Raw genomic sequence first — 16,488 nt, 5'->3', positions numbered from 1 at the left:
ATACAATGTTTTCTTTTCCTTGCAGCAAATAGCAGATGGAAATTTTAGGTGCTAATTGCCATCCTGTGTCCACTGGACTGTTATTTTTTCCATATATTTTTTACTTAACTCTTTCCAGACAGAACCAAAACAAATCTTACATGAGGTTAAAATTATAACAATTCCAAAAAAAAAAAAAAAAAAGCTTGGAGTGACATCACATGTGGAAAAGCAATCACAGTGGTAATAACTCCCACACGTACATTGCAAAATCATCTTGTAATAGCAGTGCTCACTAGATTAGAAGTATCAAGAATACTTTGGTGAAATAACTAAGAATATTAGTGAAATAATGACATGCTTAGGAGAGAGCTAAGGATACTACTAGGGGAATTTAACAAATTTATTTTAAGTGGAGAGACCATGCAAGATACCAGATTCTTTGTGATCAAATCTAATTCTTTCTTAGACTGCAAAAGTATTTGAAGGCAGCAATGCAGTGATCTCAAAGGCATTTATCACATTTGAAGCCACAAGAAATGCAACTGGTTCTTGAGTTTAATCTTTATCTATGCTGCTTCTGCAAACAAAAGGCAGCGTTGTTGTGGGTTTTTGGGGTTCTTTGGCCGTGTTCTGAAGGTTGTTCTTCCTAACATTTCACCAGTCTCTCAACATTTCACGTGCTGCTCCTGTCCTCTGAAGATGCCGGCTACAGAGACTGGTGAAACGTTAGGAAGAACAAACTTCAGAACACGGCCAAAAAACCCACAACAACCATTAGATCCCGGCCATGAAAGCCTTTGTGAATACATCAAAAGGCAGCGTGTTTAATTCTTTCGGTTTTGGCCACAAGGGGAATTGTTCTAGCTCTTGTTAATATTTAAGGTCCCAGATGCTACCTTGGTCCAAAGGCTACCATATTCAGAGATGTTGTTCTTTTTCCAGTGGTCGAGTGTCAAAGACCAGAAATCGCCAATGGAAGACTGACAACTCCATTTCAGTCTACATATAAATACGACACTGTCCTGCGGTTTGTATGTGATCGTGGCCATACCCTGGTGGGGAGTGAGTTTGTGAAATGCGGAGCTGACAATTCCTGGCATCCTGATCTTCCTACATGTGTCAAAGGTAAAGTTTTTATGAAACACTTTTCCCTGGAATTGCATGCGCTTGAGCAGCATGGTTTGGTTATACATGGATTTTTTTCTATAAATAAATAAGTAAATATTTTACTAAAGAAAGAATTCAGTAAATACTATGCAGATATTTGTTGCCAGGAGGTAGTCTGAGAAAGGGAGGTCTTAGGCTTACTGAAGCTTCTGCAACCCCTGCTCTGATGGCAATGGGCTGGATGGCACCCTCTCCTGGCATGGTGGCTTCATGTGGTGGCTGGGGAGAGTGCTGGGGCATGCCAGGAAGCTGATGCGGGTTAGGGGAGTCATATTGGCATACTGCTGCATGGGCGGGGGGGAAGAGAGATTGTGTCTCTGTTTTCCCCCTCTGATAGAGGCTTTTTCTGTCCTTTAGCTGCCCATGTGTGGGAGTCCAGGGGTCCTAATCCCCCACTGTTGTTGGAGGGAAAAGTGTAGTAGTATGAATTGCAGAACACTTATAATGTATTTTGATGCTGAGCACCCTGTCTCTGCAGAGCTCAATGATTACACCACTGTACTCTGTTTCTCTCTCTTTTTAACCAGGTATTTTTGCCACTGCTACCACCACCACTACTGGCGCTGCCCCTGTTCCTCCAGGAGGAGGTGAGGTTCCAGGTGAGGTTCCAGGTAAGTTTCAACTATTCCAGATGGCTAGTAAGGGTTGCTTTTTATGTTGCAGAATAGTTTGCTGTGGAATAAACCCAGTGGGGTTACATAGCCACACATACAACCTGTAACTTGTACACTACCTTTTCTTTTGTTTAAACGCGTGGAGGGTTTGTTGTACTTGTGGAATCTCTTTTTTTTCCCCTTTGACCAGCAGATAATCATGATATGCTAGGGAGTACAGGTTTGTCCAATCATTCCTGAAAATAATGTATTCTCGAAGCTTTCACGGCCGGGATCTGATAGTTGTAGTAGGTTTTTTGGGGGGGGGGCTATTTGGCCATGTTCCAGAACACGGCCAAACAGCCCAAAAATCCTCGAACAACTATTCCTGAAGATACTTTCATAACACCAGCAGATTTTTAGCCAGAAAAATGTTTTGAACAGTTCAAAAGTGTATCTGTGTTCTGCTTAAGTCTCCGGTGTCAAGTGGAAGGCTAAAATAAGTCTCTCATGGAGAGAAAGCCCTTCAGTGCTATATATAACTGAGTTTAACTCAGTGTAATGTCAAGAAGCAAAATAAGTTATACAGAATTAACAAGTGTGCATTTTTGTTCAGTGTGCATATTTACAATTATTTACAAATATTTCTTCTTCGTGGTCATCTGTGGATTCACACTAATGGGTTAATCTGCATGCAGAGCAGCCTGGAACTTTCTAGAGCTTGAGCACATGGTGCCGGGACCTCCCACATGCTACTCTTAACCCCGCCTCCAGCACTAAGTGCCTCAATTCTTTTCTCACCGCCACTGCAGCAGCTTTGTTAGGAACTTCCGCACTTTGTTCAAATACTTACCTTTCCTTACTTTTTGGACCTCCCTGGCTTTGTTTTCAGATCACTTGACATCTCTTCTTTGTGAGTCTGGATAAAGAATAGAAATGTTAGCTTGTTTTAGGAGAGCTATAACTTTATTTATGGCTGCCCAGGCCTCTTTAACAGGTGTGAGTCCTGTCCTAACAAAATTTGACATTTTGTTAGGACGGACTTTCCGACGGACATTCCCGCTGTTTGTTTTGTCTTGGAGAAGAACACCAGCTGTCCCTGTGTGTGGTCTGTAAAGGCTTTACTAAGCCGGTGCTTAAGTTAAAACTCCAGCACGTTTATTCATTTTTCTGGGGAAAATCCCTATCTCCAACCTAAAAGACCCCCATGGAATCACCCCAGGCTGAGTGGCATTCTCCAATCTCTGGCTCTCCATCGCCTTCAAAGACTTTGAAAGTTCACAAAACGGAGTCCAAACCTCAAGCGTCTTCCTCGGGCTCAAAGAAGAAGAAAATGGCTCAGAAGCCTGATCGCTCTTTTGAGAAAACCATGCAGTCTGCTCCGGTATTGGACGCCTCCCAGCAACAATCAGTATGTGTCAGCATACCATTGGGGGACAAGGATGGTCCACCCCTGGTGCCATCCCCATGTGTCAATTATTCACCTTACTTGGGGAACACCTCTGCTGAGGTTGTTCAGTTGGCACAGGCTAGTCCAGGCTCAATCCTGGGCTCAGTCGTGGACCGGGCTTCCATCTCACTGCCCGATTCTGTACCTCAGGATGTGCCTAGGAAGAGGACTCACAAGTCCTGACACACAGAGATTCCGGTTAAGCCTGAGCCTGCTCAGCATCAACTGATGACTGGGTGCGACTTTTTGGATTATAGGAGTCTATTTCATTATGATTACCTATAGTACTTCGACACCAACGACTTTGAGCCCAACCTGGGTTCTTACCGTAGAGTCTACAGGTTTGACCCCTACTATTGACATTGCTATTACTTTTGCTACTCACCATCACTGTCCCCTTCTCCACCTCAGTACTGGCGTGGTGAGGATCGCCTGATAGAACCTGAGGGCGGCTTCTATCTCCCTCCGCCTCTACAACCCCGTAAGAGGCCTTTGCCTCCAGATTACGTCCCCGTTGTTGAGGCGAAATGGGTTTACCGATCAGCGTCGGGCCCAGAGAGCACGCAGGCAGCCCCAGAGCGCCTTTGATCCCCAGTACAGCCTTTTTCTAGGGGGGATGTCTGTAGACCAGTGGCCCACGTCGATATTGAAGTCTATCATTTGCCTCCCGGCTGGGAAGGCTATTCTTCTCTTCAGCGTGCTTCTTTGCACTTGGATTTGCAGATATCGCAGGTGGAGGACAACTCTCTTCCAAATATCCCCACACCAGGGTCTGATGTAGTGGAAAACCACCACTCCTCACTGTCTGAGGACTATACCTCATACTCCCAACTCATTCTTCGCATTGCGAAGGTGCTGGATTTGGCCGTGGAGCAGCCGGCAGCACGGAAGTTAGACAAAGTGTATGAGGATATAACACATGATCAGATCCTGCCTTTCTGGCTTAGGTTTATACCATCCTTGGTAGATCTTATGAGAGAGTCTTAGGTTAAGCCTCTTCTTCCTACCAAATCCCCAGAAGGGTGGGAAATCTTTACAAAACTTACGGAGAGAACATGGACTACTGAATTGCTTTGTGGTCGATGCCACTCAGAACAGAGCAAGAAACTAGTCAACGTCGAATAACAAGGAGGACCACAAGTTGGATGTTATCGGTGATGGTGCAGGAAAAGCCTCCAAAGTGCTCTAAAGCGGGTGCGGGTGGTTTTGGGGCACCCCTGCCAGGGTTCTGATGGCTTCCCCTGCACCATCAGAGCCCTGGCGGGGGTGCCCTGTAACCACCAGCGCCTGCTTTAGAGCACTTTGGAGGCTTTTCCTGCACCATCAGAGGACTGGTGGGGGACCTCCAAAGCTCGCGGTGAGGGGACCCCCTGCCAGTCCTCCCATGGTTCTTCCCCAGCTCCCTACCCCTTAAGTTCCTTTAAAAAAAATTTCCCCTAGGAACGCATTAATTAATTTTCAGTGCATTCCTATGGGAAATTTGGTTTCGCAAGACAATGTTTTCGCAAGACAGCGATTTCCGCTGAACGGATTAACATCGTCTTGCGAGGCATCACTGTATGTCCAAAATTGAATATCCCCACAGCAATTTGAAAGTAACAAGTAAATGAACAAAAAAGGTGCTAAATTTTTATAACATGAATTGTTACAAGATGCAGAAAATAAGATTGTTATTGGCCCCGTGTTACTCCACACTATCATAGACATTTGCAATGCATTACTTTCAAATTCTGCATGTGCTGTTTATTATTTTGGCAGAGTTTTAGTAGGTAGAAAGATGTGTAAAGGCAAGTATTAGAAAGATGATGATAGCACTAAAGTTCCACATCCCAGTTCATCCCAGTTCCACGTTACACACTTGAATTGAATCACTGTTCCATTGTGAGTCCAGACGGCCTTATAAATTTGCCACTGTGTATTTTTAATCTGAACCAAGTGCATCAGCTGTAATTTGAAATGAGCCAATTCCCACCAGCAGGTCAAGTAGTCAAGTTATTTAGAAGCAGTTTAACTTCCCAAAGACAGCATTCTTAAAGAAACTAGTCTGTGTTAGTTCTTCAAAAATAGGAACCCTGTGAAGGAGTGCTGGCAGAGAGTGTGCTGTCCCCTGGCAAAGGCAGCGTTACTGTGGAGGAGAGCGGAGTACGAAGCAGAGAAGGGCAAGAGGGAAAACAAGAACAAGTGTGAGAGCGCAGGGAAGACGGGAAGTTCGAAGTAAGCTTGGTAGAGGAGGGAAAGGAGGTAGAAATAGAGTTGTGGAAGAGAAAGAGGGAGCTAGAGAAGTTATGTGAGTATGAGAGGGTTAAAACGCAAGAATTGTTAAGAGATTTTCCCCACCTGCGAGTGGGAGGTCTGCTTCCTGATCCCGTTCCTAAGGGGAAGGAAGAACTACACATAGAACCTCTAGAGTGGTTGGTATTAGTGTTTCCCACGAACCAAGGTAGGGGACAGCAAATGATCCAACCGGACGGGCGGCATAACACTCCTCCTATGGAAGGAGACTGGGCAAGGCACCCATGCTGCGGGACCATTTGCGCGGTGTGGGGTGCCCCTCTACAGAGTCCGACCGACACAGAGAGGTTTGGTCCTGCACCCCTATGAGCTCTGCCGGAGAGAGGACTCATTCAGAGATGGACAGTTTTGGCTTGTTGCCTGAATTGAGTTTCTTGGACCCTTTTTCTAATAATGTTGAACCGTTAATTGTTAATAAACCTGAAAGTGAAGAAGACGACTCCTCTCCTTCTTCCCGACCTGGATGAGGAACCCCCACCCCCGAAAAGTAAACCCATTTACAAACCCTTATAGGTTTCTCTCTCTTGAATGTTGAGATGTGCCATTCCTACATTAACAGCCAGCCTTTTAAAGTCAGTACCTGTCTTGTTACACAGGGACACCAGTAGGGCCAGCCATAAGGCCAACCACTGAGACAACAGAAGAAACCATTACCGCTGGCACTGGTAAACAATTGCTTTTAATGTTTGCATTGTTGCATGTGTTTATTAACTAAATCCTATACTACTGTTCAACAGATATTTCCAGGGGAGAGGAGTATGTCTCTTTCTTCTGTGTTTGTTTCGTATCTAAGCTTCTTTTCTCTTGTTGAGGGGACCCAGGACACTCCCTGTGATTAAAACAAGTTAGAACTGAAGGCACAGTAAACTAGAAAGTTAAAAAGCAATTAAACATATAATAATAATTAAAAAGGGTTTCTAAAGACTTTAAAATATTAAAACCACAGATAAAAAACACTTTAAAAGAGCATATGCCCAGCATCCAAGAGGCAGTTATTAAAAGTTATAGTTATTTTAGTTATTAAAACCATTCTAAAGAAACAGGTCTAACTGTCCCTGAAAGGATAAAAGGGAAAGGGTCAACCTAACCTCTCAGCTAACCTTTACGTATTAAGCCATAATGTTCTGCAATCCAAACTGCATAGGAGAGCACCATATGAGCAATTTAAATTTTTGCATACATATCTAGACCGTTAGACCATCTATTACGGCATGTTTTATTCTGACCTCCAGCAGCTTTCTAGATCTTGATAAAAAGCTTTCTTGGCTTTGATACCAAAGATCTTTTGGTTGGGGGAACACTATGATGGGCATGCAAAATGGGCTGCACTGTGGAATCTTTCACAGATACATAAGTTGCTTACCAGATGTTACTGCTGAAATGTTTGAGACTCAAATTCAGTATTATTTGAAAAGAATTGAGAGATTGACAATTGCAGGGACTATGAGTCACCAGAGAGAGGATACATTGTAAGAAACGGGCTGCAAGGTTATGCATGTGGAAGTTCCAAATAAAGCAGATGTGGTGAAATTGATTGTGTCAAAATTTACGTAGATGACTTAGCAGAGAAGGTTATCTTTGTTGGGGGATTGTAAGCACTGCAGTGGAGGTTTGAGAAATGTGTACTTTGGCCATCTTAAAATGTATGTTCCTGTTCTGAATTTGAGCTGGCCTTTCTCTTCAAGCAGGATATTTCCCCATTTCATGTGATCTGTGGGTGGTCCTGAGTTATTCTGCCCCCTCCCAAATTTGTTGTACTTCTGTAAACTTTTCTCTTATGAACTTCTTTATAAATTCCCCTTCTTTCTTAACTGGTGCCTTCCTGGCTACAGTCTGGCTGGCATTCAGTCATTCCTATTTGCTAACTCTGGAGGAAAGGTACTAAGAAGCAGTGAGAGGTGGAGAGGGGAAATGAGAATGAGAGGAGTGTATAGTTGTTAAAGTCCATGAAGGGAGAGGCGTCGCAGGTAGCTGAGTGTTAGGAGCCAAATAGCAATTATGTATGGCAAACATCCCTGAGGTGCTGCCCATGATGGTTTCCTCAAATCTCAGTATGTACCTGGACCTCAAAAGGTGAGAAACATCTACTGTAGTGTATGTTTGGTGTTCAAGATATGTGTTTGCTATTTTGTCAGATATAACCAAATTTGCTACTATCTGTTTATGGCTAAGATGCGTTTTTAATGCTGACTATTTCTTGTTCTGCTCCTTCTGTTTTAGTTCTTTTCTTTCTCCCTCTCTTTCTCATTCTCTCTTGGCCACTATAGAAAGTTGTCTAGTTCCATTTGCCTCTGGATTTGCATGACTTTGGAATCTGCTTTTGTGCATGGCGGTTTCTCTTTGTTAAGGCAAATCTTGCAGTTTATTTTTTTAAAACTTTATACCGCTTTTCAAACATGCTGAAGCGGTGTTTTATAAAGCTTCCTCTTTCATATAGGATCTACACAGAGGCCAGGGGCAACAGTTCCTAAAGATAAACAAGGTAAAGTTAAAGGGGGTGGTGGAAGTGACAAATCAATAATCTTTGTCCTAGGTTTTCAGTTGTACCTCCTCTAATATGCAGGCAATAGGGAATTTGAAGAGAATAGTTTTCTGAAATACTTGGCTTGAAATTCTTCTCTATCACCACGTTTGTGTTGCAAATATTAATTAATTGGATATTTTAACTATAATTAAAGTTCTCATGCACAGAATATTCTGTTTAGTACTTGAATTACAGCTGCACTGGAGTGCAGCAATAGATATTGTGCAATAAATAAATTTAAATAAATTATTTATTTATTCCTATTTATTTTATATATATTTTTATAAATAAAAAATTAATCAAAAAATAGAGGTCCCCCAAACAAAAAAAATATAGCATTGAAAATGGACCTTTGATCAGCCCCAGACAGTCTATTCATACTCTGCCAAATTTGTGAATGTTTGGGCAAATAGTTTTCAAATTACGATTTTTTTAAAAAAAATTAATGCTTGTTGAAAAACAGCCCTGATTGCTTTGTGTTTTGGTGAGAAGCAGTTAACTGAGGAAAAAAGGAGTCAGTTTCTAGATTATCCCCTGCATGATGTCACTTTGTGAATGGTAGTGAGCAGAAGAAGAAATCCTGTAGACCATCTTGACTGCTGCCATTTGTGTTGTTAGCATTCAGGCTGCCCTTTGCTATATAAAGCTTGGCATCCTTTTTCCTGCTGGCATCGTGGGTATGATATTTTGCAGCAGTATCGGGCCACACTTTTTGAATTGTGGGTACAGAAGCACAATATCCCACATTCATAAATTGGAGGGTTTTTTAAAAAAAGAATTGAACTGTAGTCTTCTGTGAAATATCCCCCCCCCCCAGGAATGCATTTTAAGTTGCAGTCCATGTCACTTACCTGAGCTGCCTCCTATAGAACAAAATAGGACTTGATTCTGCTCAGCACAGATGAGAGATGTTGACATTTTCTTTTGTTCAGTAATGCTCTTATCTGTGATATTAATAGTTTTTCCAGCATTTCAAAGAAGCAGGAACACTTTTTTTGCATCTTGGCATGCCTTTTTCCAGTTATGCATTCTGTTGTTGTACAAACAGTCCATATATGCTGTGACAGAGGGGTTTTTTTTGTTTTTGTTTTTAATGATTAAAGAGAGGATTTCTGAAATGACTGTAAAATTTCTAGAATACTTTGTTTTCAGACCAAGGTTTACCATAATCATCTTAATAAGCCTTGACTTGAATCTTGAGGTATTTCTGAATTCTCATGGCGTATCTTTTAAATAGCAAGAGTCCTGGGTCCGTCTCCAACTCACTGGGGCTTGATTAGCATTGGCCAGCCAACTTCTGGCAGCCACTACAATTGCATTGCTCCCTACTCACACACTGGTTGGCCAATCAGAGAACTGGCCAGCCAGGAGGCACAGCTTCCTTGTGAGCTGGCTGTAAGTCTTCATTCCAGTCCACCTCTGGAGTATTTAATTGCCTTCTCAGCTTTTTCTAGCTTAGCTTTCATATACACTTCACCCACTCACCCATTTCTCTGTCCAGTGGGGATGGGCTTGTGGTTTCTCATTGGCTCATTTGGTTCTATGTACGGCTACATGTAAGAATAAGTTTATGTTACAGTTTAGCAATAAGTTGAATCAGTTTATGTACCTTGTAGATTTTCAGTCAGCTTTATTTGGTTTTGTGTACATTTATATATAAATACATATACATAGGAGATTGTTGTGCATATCAGACCGAATCCAGTTTGGGGACTGTGAGAAGCAGGCCCATTTTCCAGGTCAGAGATCCCAGTTGGGATCTTGGAGTGAAGGGTGTGACCAGCTCAAATTGGATTCTCTGTCAGGGAATCCTATCAGTGTTGCCCAGTTTAGTTGCCTTATGCTGTGCCAAGGCTATTTTACTGCTGTAGCCAATGAAACTGTGACCATTATTTATATGCCTTTTGTTAAAATGAGTAGAGCTTAGCATTCCCTGGCATTCCACCTTGGCCCACAAAGCATTCTTTAGCTCCATTGCATATCTCTTTTACAGACTCAGTGTAGCTTCCCACTTTAACTCATGTTTGTCTTTTCATCTCTTCAATTTCAGGATCCAAAGCCCTGAAAATTGCTCTTGGTAAGTAATTCTAGAATAAGATGCTATAGTACACAGCTGTTAAGGGTGGAAAAAAGCAATGAATTTTTAAAAAATAAAATAATTTTTTATTTAAATATAAAAAATACTGATGTTTTACTTTAAATCATTTTTTCAGTCAGCTTGGTTTAAATTTAATCCACCTTGCAACCGTTGTTGTTAAACCTAAGTGTTTGTCAGAAATAAACACAAGACACGCAATGATTTATGCCTTTACTTGCTCTTCATATATCAGTCTAACTGCTGAAGACTCCAGCTTGGAGGTTATTGGCAGGGATTCATGGAGTAGTGGGGAGGGGAGCACACAACCGCCACAGTTGGGTGTGTTTTTTCTACTGAGAATCAAGAGCAGGTTCATCCAGCGCCACACATGCTCAGATCTTTGGCTGGTAAAGATTCAAGGACCTGGCTTCAAATCAAGTACAGATTTTTCCCATACTGTTGACAAGCTTCTGAAAGGAAACCTTTCAAAGTTCAGTTTCCTGCTCAAGGTTACATACATCCGCCTACAATCATCCTGGGTCTAGTAGTGCCATGTAGCTGAAAAAAAATCATTTCAGTGGCTTTAATGTACATTGAAAATTTTTCTACAACATTCTGTCTTGTTATTTGTATTAAAACTATTGCATGGTCTGATACAACTGAATAAACTAGAACATCTTGATAGGAAACTTCAGAAGCTGCATATTTTTAGGATGTTTGTTCATTGAGGATTCCTACCGCTACTGTGAAGTGACGTTTATCTGGTACTAGATTCAGAAACAAGAAGTGAAAACAAGCCAACATTCAGATACCGAAGACACAGTCATCAATACCAGAATAAATTCCCACTTGTCAACAATTTTAGTTAGCAGCTACATTTGTATTTTAAATTAAAATCTGTATCATTCTATTTGGACGTTTCATCTCCAGCCGTTCTGGAAACTGCTGTTGAGAACTGTATGGGCTCCTTTAGAACACCAAACTGTTATTTGATTTTGTTTAGCATTACAACAGCATATCACTAGGGTGTTTTTCTTTTTCCCTTCAAGGATTGGTGTTTGGTGTTATAATTCTGGCTGGTATAATTTTTGCATTTGTGAAATATGGACCTTGCTTTAAAACGGGGTGAGTCAACTCAAGAAGAGCTATCTCTCATCCTTTGTAGCCCTTTTCTGGCTGTTTGAGTGAGCATATGCTTCTAATCTTCTCTGTGCCTCCTGTGTAGTCTTCTGTTCTTTGACCAGTCACTAATCCATAAATCTGAGACTTGGAATCAATGCCCAGTTCTCACAATAATGAGTTCCCTTGGATATTTGTAGTGAGACTTGTGCTTTCTCTTTTGTTCATACATAATCTGGAATTAGGAGTTAACAGTGAGGTGGCCAATAACACCAAGTTATTTAGGGGGTTAGGACTAAATGGATTGTAAATAAGTCCAAAAGAATTTCTCCAAACTGAATTAATAGATCTTAACATGGCAAATATATTAGGTATAATTCAGTGCAAAGTGACTTCATTTATATGCTGAAAGCATCTGAGCACGTGATTGATGGGATCACAGACCAGGAAAGGAATTTTGGGGTTGTGATAGATTGCTCGATGAGAATGTCAACCCAATGTCCATGCAATTTGCATAAAGAAAAGGAAATTGTATGTTGGAGATAATTAGACAAGGAATCTATGGTTAAAATAATAATTGTGTGCTTTGATGTTGATTTCAATTTACAGTGATTCTTTTCAGAATTTCCTAAGGTGGACAGTACTCAGTAATCATTTACCATTCTCTTCTTCTTGGGAGTACTCCGGTACTGTACAACTTTCTTAAGGCTGCATAGGTTGGCTCTTCTCCAAGGAGGCACAGTGGGAAATTGAACTCAATCCCTGTCTTTGTAACCAGTTACCACATTCAAAAAGGTTGTTATAAAGCTGGGGAAGTTGACGAAAATGGCAATCAAAATTAACAAGAGAATGGAGCAAAATCCGTAATAGGAGAGGTTTGGTGCTTTTTAGTCTAGATAAAATGCCAGTAAATGGAGACATGGAGCAGAAGTTGGAAAAGTCTCTTCCTGGGCTACAGTTACCACAGTATTCCAGCCAGTATGCCAGCACCATTCTGGTCTGGGGATTTGCAGTCTGAGTTATTTTTCCAAGCTCAAGTGATAAAGGTGTCTATGTGGTCCAGAAAAAGTGAACTGCAGCCATTTATTCTGTCACTCATGAAATTAGACTCTATAATCATCCAGTGAAGCTCACTAGTGGTGGTAGATTCAGAATAGACAAAAGGAAGAAATTATTCACACATATATAATTAAATTGTAGAATTAACTACCGCATGATGTAGTTGTGGCTGCCATTGTGGCTGGATGTAAAAGGGGACTGAAAAAATTCATAAAGGATAAGGCTAGCAATAGCAACAAATCCTAGTGGCTGTTAGAGAACCATTCATGGACTAACATGTTCCTGTTCATGTTCCTTAGCTATCTGTCAATACCAGATGTTGGGACAAGCTAGTCCATAGATGTGCACTGTAATTTAAAGTCAGAGTTTATAGGCATAACTTTCTGGACAGATTAAAATGAAATTAAATTATTCTGAACATTTCTCTTTCCCAACTCACTGTTTCGCTTTCTTTCTCTTTTCACAAGACTGTCATTTTTTTCTCAGATAGTTGTCTATATGTGCTATAAATAAATCTCAAATTAATCAAGCAATGATTTTGTGTGGCTTACTAGTTGTGGATATTCAGTGTAATAATTTATTTAACAGATGTGTTTACTTTAAATGTGTTTACCTTCTGTGAGTAGAAGTTGATTTAGGATGGTTAAGCTTCAACCTATAGTTACATAGCAACCACACAGCCTGGCTTTTCTGTTCTGAGTGACTAGCTGTATTGATGTCATCCTTTTTTTTATGGCAAGGAAAATTTGAAAATAATGGTCCCATAATATACAAGCATGCATGAGACCACATTTCAATTTTCAGTAGTGCTTATTTTCAGGTAGATGTGCACTAGTTTGCAGCCTAAAGCTCATTTTCTTTGGGAGTGAGAACATTTCCAGTGAACATTCCATGTGTATTAGAAATACATGGCTGAAATCCTGTTGTCCAGTGAGGATGATTACATCAGCTCTGGCCCTGTTGCAGCCATTTCAGGGCAATAAAAAGATTTTTAGAATGCCCTTCCTTCAGTTTCTAGAATCCCTGTCATACTGTGGCAATCTTTGGCAGCCACAAAACAAAAGGAGAGCCATAAAAAGCTGGGAAATGGCTGCTACCATCCTTTGTGGCATGACAGGGACAGGCAGGAGTTATTTTCTGACTTTAGATTCTTCCACCCCTCCTAAAAGCTGCTCCAGAGTGAACAGAATCCCTAGGGATTCCGCAACCCTGGGGGGGAGGGGTCTAGGAAGGTTTTTATTGTCCCAAAACATCTGTGGCCGATGACATCACCTTTGTTGCATGGCACAGCTCCATTGAGGATTTTAGCCTTTGTTACATCGAAGAAGTATTACTGAAGGCATAATTCCAGGTTTAATTGCCTGTACCTCTCTTAAATGTTACCGTATTTGCCGGCGTACAAGATGACTTTTTGGCCCTGAAAAACATGCCTCCAAGTGGGGGGGTCGTCTTGTATGCCGGATGCATGTCCAGCAAACCCTCCCTCTCTCCCAGCGAAGTCACTTACCTGGTAGTAAGACCAAGTAGAGCCCCGCTCCTAGCCTGGGAACAGCCTGACTCTAGCGCCGAACAGCTGACTGTCGGAACAGCAGAGAGGCTGCAGCCATTTTGAGATGCGACCACATGGCTGCTGCCTCTCAAAATGGCTGCCGCCTCTCCAAAGTGGCTGCCGCCTCTCTGCTGTTCCTTCTTCCAGCAAACCCTGGCTCTCTCCGAAAAGGAACCAAAAGGAGCAAAAGGAACTCTCCCCATGATGCAGCCAAAGCAGAATCACACATGCGGAAGAGGGGGTAGTCTTATACAGCAAGTATATAACAAACTACATTCTGAGTGGGAATGTCATGGGGTGGTCTTATACGCGCAGTCGCCTTATACACCAGCAAATACGGTAATATTCTGAAGAACACATTACAAATCTCATGCACAGATGAATCCCTTTGAATAATGCAGAGGCAGTCCTTGGCTTCTGGAAGTGCCAGCATGAATGCCTCACAAGTCTCCTATCTGCTCACAGTGGTATCCTGTGAAATTTAATAGCATATGGTCTAATAGAATAATCTTTCAGAAATTAAGCATTTTTGTTATAAACTGTCATCTTTTAGAATTAACTTTATTGTGCTTGTATAATACTAATTAATTCTATCTGCTTTCCTTTTAAAATCCTGTTGTAGCTAACAATTGATAAATTACTTTTCATTTTGTATATTCTATTACTGCATTTTCTGTGAGACAGTCAACAGCTTTGCTTTCTCTTCAATCTTCATGTTCCTTACATTCTTCCCCCCCCCCCATTCAGTTTTTTTATGGAATGGAATGAATGGCTGCTTGCTTTTTTTTCCAACAGGCAAAAAAAGGTTTTAATAGCTGTTTTTCAAATTATGTGAAATGCAGAGATATTAATTTAAAATATGTGACTTTTTCACAGGAAAAGTGACGCTCGTCCTGGTTCTTCTGATTCTTACCGTGAAGTCGCACGTAATGATTTAGCAGTGGAAATGAAATGAGGCTATCGAGACTCTGAACTGCTTTCACTGAATTTTTCGCAGTAAAGTCAAGTAATCTTCCAGTTGATGATTCCATATAATTCTCCACTTGAGAGGAGAAACGGCAGTGGCATGAATTGCTGAGTGAGCTACTGCTATTTTCAATTACTGAAATCATTATGCAGATCCAGAAGTATGAAGAAACAGCCAACCTGAAGAAAACTATTCATTTCTATTTGCTGTGTCTGCATAGTTTTTTATTTTATTTTATTTTTTGCATTTCCGTCCTTGCAGTATGTTTCTACAGTGGCAGAATCTCTACCCTAGAGATCTCATTATAATACAGAAATATGGTATAATACAAGTGTTCTTCAAAGAAGCATTGGCAGTTATTTATCAGAAGACTTTTTTTTTCCTTCTCATCACAGGCTTTTTCCTATATATCCAGCTCTTGAAGGGATGAAAATATAGCAGTTAAAATCTGCAACACTTAATTCCTCAGGGTTTCTTCTTACAATTTTAAAATTGCAAATAACTATAATATGTGCCTAATAAAAATGGTAATGTGTTTTGTGCGTGTCAGTGACAACAGGAGATGTGAACACATAACCAAAAAAACCAAAGGACACTTTCAGGACACAAGTAGCTTAAATCTCCTTTTAAAAATGCAAGCAATCAAAAATTCCTGTGCTTCAGGAAAGTTCAGCCTAACGTTGTAATGTAAGAAAGGATTTGCACTATAGTGGGGTGCTGTGGCTTTCCAAATATTTTTGGACTGCAATTCTTGTAATCCCCTCCAACTGCTATTGCAGTTAGGTCTGGCAGGAGTCGTTGGACAGGAACATCTGGAGGCCCACAGTTTCCCATTCCTGTACTTATGTGTTTGGAAGTAATGTTGTATTTGTAAATGTAATATTAAACTGTACAAACTTGTACTTGGTTAAGAGAAGAAATATATAGTCTGTATAGAAAATAAAATGTGTTGTTTTTTTAAGAGTGCTGGCTAATATAAATAAAGGTCAAATAAAAGATTCCAAGCTTCTACTCAGAAGCAGAACTGATGATTCACTTTAATTGTTTTTAATGCTGCCTGCAAATGTCAAGTTATGGTTATGCATTATGTATAAATAACAGACAGATGTGGGGGCACAGCTACATATAACTTCTTTATAGCTCTCAGCTAGACATTCTGTCACCTGTTACTCGTAAGTAAAAGCGCCTGAGGTAGAACCTCGAGCCTTTCTGTTTTTGACACATCAAAACTGACCCAGTGCCATTCAGTGTCCCTGCTTTTAGTAAATAAAATACCTTGTTCAGGTTTCAAATAGTATAGCAAGAGAAGACCTTCTGTAGCACTAGCTTTTTAAGTTTATTTTGCTTCTGAAAAATTGCTTTAAACAATAAAGAATGCTGAGCACGATGTTTGCTTTAGAGAATGCCAGCTAGCTCTTGTTTGTAATTTCAAATTATCATGTGTTCTCTTTTTTAAACAAGGTTAACAGACATATTTATTTAAATACAATAAACTGTGGCATGGCTGTCCCTTTTGAAATCATTAAATTATATAATGTGCAGACTTAATAAATTGAGGGTTGCTTCAAACGTCAAGAAGTCCATAAATTATTTTTTGAGTAAGAAACAGCATAACATCTGTTACTGAGTTTACTGAATCTTTGTAATGTGGAATGTGCGAATCACAATAAGAGATGGAAGGAACAGAGGGAAAGAAGTCTAAATTGACT

At 40.7% G+C, this 16,488-nt stretch overlaps 1 protein-coding gene across 8 annotated transcripts in view; it reads left to right on the top strand.

The window, feature by feature from the left end:
* The window catches only part of LOC140706570 (complement receptor type 1), a 52,851-nt gene extending 37,044 nt beyond the window's left edge, over positions 1-15,807 (top strand). The window contains exons 11-17 of one of the 8 annotated variants that reach the window (XM_072997221.2): positions 925-1,107; positions 1,677-1,760; positions 6,081-6,149; positions 7,922-7,966; positions 10,059-10,085; positions 11,135-11,210; positions 14,689-15,807. In XM_072997221.2, the coding sequence (XP_072853322.2) occupies positions 925-1,107; positions 1,677-1,760; positions 6,081-6,149; positions 7,922-7,966; positions 10,059-10,085; positions 11,135-11,210; positions 14,689-14,767 (563 nt within the window). In that variant the 3' untranslated portion in view covers positions 14,768-15,807. The remainder of the gene's footprint in view (positions 1-924; positions 1,108-1,676; positions 1,761-6,080; positions 6,150-7,921; positions 7,967-10,058; positions 10,086-11,134; positions 11,211-14,688) is intronic. The other 7 variants (XM_072997224.2, XM_072997222.2, XM_072997225.2 and 4 more) reach the window with 7 other exon arrangements.
* The last annotated feature ends 681 nt before the right edge of the window (positions 15,808-16,488 follow it).

Source organism: Pogona vitticeps, chromosome 4 (assembly GCF_051106095.1).
Source record: "Pogona vitticeps strain Pit_001003342236 chromosome 4, PviZW2.1, whole genome shotgun sequence".
NCBI classification, from domain to species: Eukaryota; Metazoa; Chordata; class Lepidosauria; order Squamata; family Agamidae; genus Pogona; species Pogona vitticeps.
This window is presented reverse-complemented; position numbering and strand designations above follow the sequence as displayed.